The sequence below is a fragment of the Ursus arctos genome, unplaced genomic scaffold (assembly GCF_023065955.2).
Source record: "Ursus arctos isolate Adak ecotype North America unplaced genomic scaffold, UrsArc2.0 scaffold_16, whole genome shotgun sequence".
NCBI classification, from domain to species: domain Eukaryota; kingdom Metazoa; phylum Chordata; class Mammalia; order Carnivora; family Ursidae; genus Ursus; species Ursus arctos.
Window position 1 is genome coordinate 15,075,846 of NW_026622830.1, and position 7,700 is coordinate 15,083,545.

The window sequence follows — 7,700 nt, forward strand, 5'->3', positions numbered from 1 at the left end:
TTGTCCATTCCATGGGTTTGGACAAACGTATCATGACATATGTCGATCATTACGGTATTATACAGAGTAGTTTCATTGTCCTAAAAATACCCCACCAATTTATTTCCCCCTCCCTAAGCCCTGGCAACCTCTGATCTTTTTACTGTCTCTGTAGTCTTGCCTTTTCTGGAATGTCACACAGTTGGAATCATATAAGATGTAGCCTTTTCAGATCGGTTTCTTTCACTTAGTAATACATATTTACATTTCTTCCGTCTTTCCATGGCTCAATAGCTCATTTCTTCTGAAAAATATCCCATCGTCTGGATGTACCACAATTTACTTATCCATTCACCTACTGAAGGACATCTGGTTGCTTGCAAATTTGGGCAATTACGAGTACAGCTGCTATCAACATCCTTGTGCGGTTCTTTCCTGTGGACGTAAGTTCTCTTTTTCTTTTGGGTAAATACCAAGGGGCATGCTTGCTTAATCATATGGTCAAAGTATGTTTAATTTGGTAAGAAATTGCCAAATCGTTTTCCAACGTGGCTGCACCATTTTGCATTCCCATCAGCAATGCATGAGAATTCCATTGCTCCACATTTGCCTTGGCTGTTGTCAGTGTTGCAGATTTCAGCCACTCTAACAGGTGTCTAGAGAATCTCATTGTTTTTATTTGCATTTCCCTGAAGACATAGGATGCGGAGCATCTTGTGCTTATTTGCCATCTGTATATGTTCTTTGGCGAGGTGTCTGCTTTCAGGTCTTTGGCCTATTTTTTAATTGAGTTGTTTTCTTAAAGTTGATTTTTAAAGAGTTCTTTGTATATTTTGGGTAAACGTCTTTATCAGATGTGTCTTTTTATAATCTTCCTTAGGGAAGTGGGTCCGAGGCAGTGATTTATGTACAAGAGGTTTCCTGGGGAGTATTCGGAGAGCAACAGCCAAGAGGTAAAAGAAGCCGATTGTGTAGAAGGACTAGTGGACGTGGGATGCAGTTACAACAAAGGCTCAGTTTGTTTCCCAGAGTCCACAGTCTCTCATGGTTCTGAGGGCTTCAGAGGGGAGGGGGGGAGATGGGCTAGGCCGGTGATGGGTAGTAAGGAGGGCACGTATCGCATGGTGCACTGGGTGTTATACGCAAGTAATGAATCATGGAACTTTACATCAAAAACTGGGGATGTACTGTATGGTGACTAACATAACATAACAAAAAATTATTATAAAAAAAACAAAAAAAAAACAACAAAAAAAACCCCTCAAAGGCTCAGCCGATCCCACCGGCAGCTCAGGGGCTGAGGGGCCCCTCGGAGGTGTCCCGAATCAAACTAGGGAGCTCAGCCTTTGTGCCCCAACACCCAGCAGTCAGCGGATACCGGTTCCCCTGGTTGCCCGGGGAGTGGGGTGTACGCTCGGATGCAGCAGCGCGCTTGGGCGGGGACATTCCCGGGGAGCGGCTCAGCTGCGAGCGTCAGCGGCCAGGCCTCCCGGCGCGTGGAGGCATCGGCGCCTCAGGCCTGTGAGAGGATCCGGACGGCACACCACAGCAGCCGCTCTATCATCTGAAGAACAGAAACTGGAAAAAAGACAAAGAATGCAGGGCTTGGAGTCCCACCATGGACTTGCTGTATGATTTGGGGCATACTGTCGCTGTGAGCCTCGGTTTCCCCATCTGTACACTGAGAAGGTGTTACCAGACAGACGGTCTCTGAGTTTCTAGTCGTGGCTAACTGGGACACTCCTCAGAAAACAGTCAGCAGGCAAGGAGGTGCTCTGGAAGCTGGCCGCAGACACCAGAGAAGATGAGGCTGAGGCGAGGCCGAGACAGGGAGGGAGTTCATGGATCTCAGGGAGTTTCTAGAACAAAGTGAGGTAGTCTATCCTTCCAGGGCTTTCCTTCAAAAGGAATCTATGAATCATTAGTTTTTAAAACAGCAGAACAGAGTGGGACATTGAAAGTCGGCTGAACCATCCCTTCATTACACAAATGAGAGGTCATGCCCAGTGTCAACACTGAGCCAACGGCCGAGCTGTGGACAAATGCTGTTCCTGAAGCCGAGCCAGGTTATTCCTCAATGCCCCTGCTGCCTGTACCTCGAGAGACTGACTCAAGGTTCGCTGTGGCTGGAAGAAAGAGATACCCCTCAAGCTTACTTCCACGAAAGGAGATTTATTTGAAAAGAGGATGAGAGAAGATTTTCTCCACCCTCTTCTGAAGAATGGGAAAAACCAAGGACAGGAAAGAAGTGACTTGAGTATGGAGCTGTCAGGGTAGGGCAAGTTCAGAATGGATCCAGAGTGCTGGAGGGCGAGACGCTCTCTTAGCACAATAAGGTCAGAATGAATAGATCCCACGGAATAAGATCTGATTAATTCATATAAACCTTGAGAGACTTGCAGGGAAAACTGAATCTTGTGGTCCAGATATTTGAGTTTAGATAAGCTTGGTTGAGAGTTGAGCTTGAGCCAGGTGGAACACTGCCACCTTTCCCCCTTACCCACCCCCCAAAAGATTGGTTTCTCCCTCCCCTCTTCCAGACATCACCGCTCCGCCACACAGAATCAATAGACACTGAGATTTGAGTCCCCCACGTCCCCGCCAAACGCCAGAGCATATGTGAGAAATTCGCTTGCTGTTCAGTGGACTGGGGAGTGCAGATAATGTATTGATACATGTATTCCTGTAGTGAGGGCTGCACATCCCAGGAAAAGGGGATGCAGAGGCACAGGGAAGGGAATTGCACAAGAAAGGAAGAGATTTTGAAGAGAAGGGGGAGAGCTGGGAAGGAAGGAACATCTGGGGAATCTTCCAGAGTTCTGGGGATGATCCCCAAGGATACCCCAAAAGGCCCGGCACCCAGAGCAGGGGGCAGGGACATCACTGTGCAGTCCAAGAGAGCAAGGAGGGGAACACCTGACTCTCCTCCAGGAGCCCTGCATGGCTACCAATGGAAACGCCTGGGTGACAATGTCTAGTCCCGGTCAGGGTCTGTTGGGCATAAACTTGCATCAGGAAAGTTCCTCACCTATAACTGACAATCTGGCCAGAACAGAGTAAAACAGGTTTCAGATTCTTCAGATTCTTCTCATTTCGTTTCCCACCCCCAATCCCACCCAGAGATGGACCAGAAACATTTTCATATGGGATCCATGATGAAATGAAGAACTCAGAGGCAGGAAGTGGAGCAAGGCCATCCAGTGGGCTGACATTGGACTCCAAACGGTGGTCAGGAGCAGTACCATTCATGTCATGCACAAATTCCAAATCTCAGTGCCTTAACCCGGTACACATGTATTTCTAGCTCATGTCATAGTCCCAAGCAAGTGCAGAGGACAGCCTGGGACCCACACAGAAATTCAGAAGGCTGGGCTCCTTCCTCCGGGTCCTTGACGTCCTCTCCATGCAGCCAGCAGGTGCCGAGAGAGTTTTATGGGCCAGGTCCAGAATCGGAACACAGCACTCCTGCTCCCATTTCACTGACCAGAGCGTACAAGTAGCTACACTCAGTCGAAGAGGGAGGTGAACAACTCAGCCTCTCCGTGTGCCCAGGGAAAGGCAGACACCGCGGGTAGCGGCGCTCCCTAAGGTTAGTTACCTTTCCACCATCTGTCTCTTGCTGCAGGATCTTTCCTCTGGATCAGTTCAGTTTTTCCAGATGAGGATCCCCTCATTCTCTGCCTGATGGCTTTATGCCTGGCTGTGCCACCCTGCAGCTAGGTCGGGAGCGAGGGTGAGGTGCTGGGGGACCTCGCCATTGGCGAGCAGCTTTTCACCTCTTCCCCTCATTAGGTGACAGTCGAGCTCCTCATTTCCCACGTTATACCTCTCATCCTCAGCTTTATGGAATTCGCACTGCCATTCTCCTCCCCATGTTACAGAAAACAAAAGTGAGGCTCAGTGGGACAAAGTCCCTCAAATTTGTCCCAAATTACAGAGCCATTAATCTACGGGTGCAGGATTTAAAACCCTACCTGCTTGGCTCTGAAATGCTCTGTTTTTCCACTTCCTAGCTTAGGGGAGAAACCCACACATGCAGACATGTCATCCTTCACCTCACCCCTCATATTCTAGACCAGATGCAATGAGTCAAGGAAGATGGAAATGCAGAGAAAACCTTGAGTATTTATTTATTCACTAACCAACAGTCATTTCCTCTTGTGCGCCAAGCCTCACGTTGGATGCTGGGCATACACAGATAAAACAGGCCCACACTTAGACCCTGGAGGTGTTGGTCACAGAGCCACACCTTCGTCAAGACACTTTCATTTTTCTCAGGCTTGGGGAACAAAGGAATCGTCAGACCATGCGTACTGGGAAGTCCTAATAATCTTGTTGAACTGGCAAGAATATATCTGTGGAAAGAAAATAAAACAGAGCCTCAGCACAGGAACAATCCCAGAGACCCTTACATTCCTCCCAGCCAGAGGGTCCCCCTGTCAGTGAGCCCTACATCCCTTGGGATAAGAAGAGAGAGAACATGGAGCTGGATTAGTCAAAACAGCTCTGGCCTTTGATCTAAGAATCAAGAACAAATCCAGGTTGCTCATGGACTGTTCCCATCTTCATTATGGCAAAATCTGGGCATCGGGCTAGATCATCCTGGAATGGTCTCTCCATCTGGGCATTATACCGGGTGTTTCCTGTGGTTCCAGATAACCTAGCCAATCAAGGCCATCACCGCGGCAACACTCTCCACGCACACAGCGCTTCGAGGTTTAAAAGGCACTTTTACATGTGGTATCTCAGTGGATATACTTGTGTCCATTTTACAGCTGGGGACACCAAGGCTAAGGAAGACACAGCCAGTTGCTTGTAGTCACACAGGGGGTCAGAGGCAGAGGTGCTATGAAAAGATAAAATTCTGGCCTCTTGTATCATGGCTCCTTTCTTCTGGCTCATTCCAAGAAGCCTTTCCTCCCAGGACCCAGCACTAGCAGTCACAGGTGACCGTGGGAACTGCTTGCTTAGAAAACTGGGGGTGAGTGGTATTGAGGGGTAGTGGATCTACTTGGGGGGGAGTGGTGCACCCTCCTTCACAGGGCAGGGCACCAGGAGCTTGTGAGGCCGTGGCAGGACACTGGGGGTGTGGATGGGCACCAGATCTCACCTTCCACTGGCTCAAAACATGAGTTCCCACACACCCCCTTGCAGCACTTGAGACCATTCCGGCAATGGCCGTCATTCAGGCAGAGGTCTGGGGGGTTGGGCTTCTTGCACTCGCCAGTGTCTGCTAGACACTTCCCAGGATTGACCTTGACTGGTGAGAACGGGGCCACAACTCAGAGGCTTGCCCTCCTAGACATCACCCCAGCTCCTACCTCATCTCTAACCCATGCGTGCCGATCACTTCCTCTCTACCTCAGGACCCTAACTGAGCCCAGCGCGTGTCCTGAAGGAGCCCCTGTTCCACCAGGGGACCCCAGCCAGTGTTGTAAGTGTCTGACAGACAGAGTGACTCATTAGCTGAATGAGCGGCTAACTCATTGACTGGCTCACCAGCCGTTGGACTGACTCGCCCAGAACAGCAGTCAGTCAGCTGTGGCTCTGCTCCACCCTCCAGCCAGTTCCGGGGAGTCCCCCCCACTTCTCCAAGATGTGTGTCCTCAAGCTAAAATCGCCCTGGTCCCCTCTTCCCGGGCTGTGTTTCCCCACCTGGCTTTGATGGGTCTACAGGATCCACGCATTTGATGCCACAATATTCACGACAGCACTTCTGCTCCTTTGGACACTGCCAGTCGCTCTGGCATTGAGGGGGTTCAAACACAAGGCACAACACACGAGGCGTGAAGGGGCAAGCTCCATGCTTGGCTTTTTCTAAGGGTAAGAACAAAGGAGGAAGAGGGAGCTGATTCTGAGTCATGACTACAATTCCGGACAAGGAACCAGCTTCCCAGGAGGGGAGAGAAAACCTAACTCAGGCAGCCGACCCCAAAGGAAGAGCGGGAACTGTTAGGGTTCCAGTTTAAAGGCGGGTGTGGGGCGGTGCTGGGCTCAGCCAGCCACTCAGCCAAGAGGGAGTCAATGGAACGGGAAAGAAGGTACAGATGGTGGTGTGCTGGTCAGTGTTTTAAGAGAAGCCTTTTGGCGTTTGCCAATTTCCATGGTGTAAATACCGCCACTATGGCTGATTTCAAGCTACCGACACGACGCCCACTGGCTCGCAAAAGTCTTGAAAGTGTAACCTTCCGCTGTTGTGAGCCTGTATAAACCAGCTCCGGCACACGGCTGGGTAGAGCGCACCGTCGGGAGCTCCTGGCCCGCGGTTGACTGGGAGGGAGGCGGAGAGGGACCGCGATAGTAGGAGAGGCAACTCATCAGGGCCTGAAGGAAAGATTGCAGATCAAATGACAAGTACACTGAGACAGAGTGACCGTTAAAAAGGAAAAGTAAGAGAAAAAGAGAACATTCTGGAAAATTAAGCAGAGATCCGAATAATGTGATGGAGCAAAAGACCAAACAGTAGAGAAGGAGCTGTGGAGAGAACGATAAGCAGTACAGGGGCTGGGGTCACCGGGTCCATGTGGCGAAAGGTGGGTTTCTGGACACTCAGAAGCTCTTAGCTGAAGTCCTCAGAGAGATGTTTGAAATTAGGGGCCATGGCCTGCAACAGATGACCGGATTGAGAAGTTGTGGTCCATATATACAATGGAATATTACTCAGCAATCAGAAAGAATGAGTTCTCAACATTTGCTACAACATGGACGGCACTGGAGGAGATAATGCTTAGTGAAATAAGTCAAGCAGAGAAAGACAACTATCATATGATTTCTCTCATCTATGGAACATAAGAACTAGAATGATCCGTAGGGGAAGAAAGGGATAAAGAAAGGGGGGGTAATCAGAAGGGGGAATGAAACATGAGAGACTATGGACTATGAGAAACAAACTGAGGGCTACAGAGGGGAGGGGGGTGGGGGAATGGGATAGACCGGTGATGGGTAGTAAGGAGGGCACATATTGCATGGTGCACTGGGTGTTATACACAACTAATGAATCATCGAGCCTTACATCGAAAACCAGGGATGTACTGTATGGTGACTAACATAATATAATAAAAAATCATTATTAATAAAAAAAAAAAGAAGAAGAAGAAATTAGGGGCCATGGGCCTGGCCCACCACTGGAAAGGTGACTTCAAGGTCAACCCCTGGACTAGGAAGAGACTACTGCCATGCTGAGCCATCATGGACCCTGGCACTGGATATGGCCTGAGAGACTCCAACTCACCTTTGCTAGCACCTTCCACAGTCCAGGACGTGAGGATTTGGAGGGCAAGGAGCACCATGAAGAGGATGAGGCTGTTGGGTTTCATAGTGACGGCAGGTGGGGTGGTGATGGCCAGTGCCTGCCTTTCCCTTTATACCTCCCTGGGAGGGTGTGTTCCCTCCAGAAGCGCCCAGGGCCCTCCCAGTGTTCCTAGGCTGGAAATTCAGGGGAGGACAGTAACTCTGCCACCCAGGGTATTGATGGCAGGAGCCTGAGGCCTAGGAAGGGATACGTGGAACTTGAAGGGGGAGGTGTCCACGGGCTGGTCAGGAGGCCATTCTGGAAGCACCCGCCTTGGGCCTTTGCCATGCAGCGGGGGAGGGGCCCGGAGGGGAGCATACAGGGCAGAACAGGAGGACATTACAAAGGTGCCTTTCTCCGTGCCTTGACCTTCCCACACTCCTGGACTTGCTGCCAATTACCCAGGGTCACTCCCTTTCCCAGACCTCAG

General features: G+C 50.2%; 1 protein-coding gene across 1 annotated transcript; it reads right to left on the bottom strand.

Annotated features, from left to right (window-relative positions):
• Window positions 1–1,492: 1,492 nt before the first annotated feature.
• Window positions 1,493–7,295, bottom strand: LOC113258285 (antileukoproteinase-like). The gene is made up of 4 exons (XM_048222102.1): window positions 7,211–7,295; window positions 5,635–5,796; window positions 5,090–5,239; window positions 1,493–1,557 (listed from the first exon to the last, which is right to left on the bottom strand). The coding sequence occupies exons 1-4, from the start codon at window positions 7,293–7,295 to the stop codon at window positions 1,493–1,495; spliced, it is 462 nt and encodes a 153-aa protein (XP_048078059.1).
• Between the last annotated feature and the right edge of the window lie 405 nt (window positions 7,296–7,700).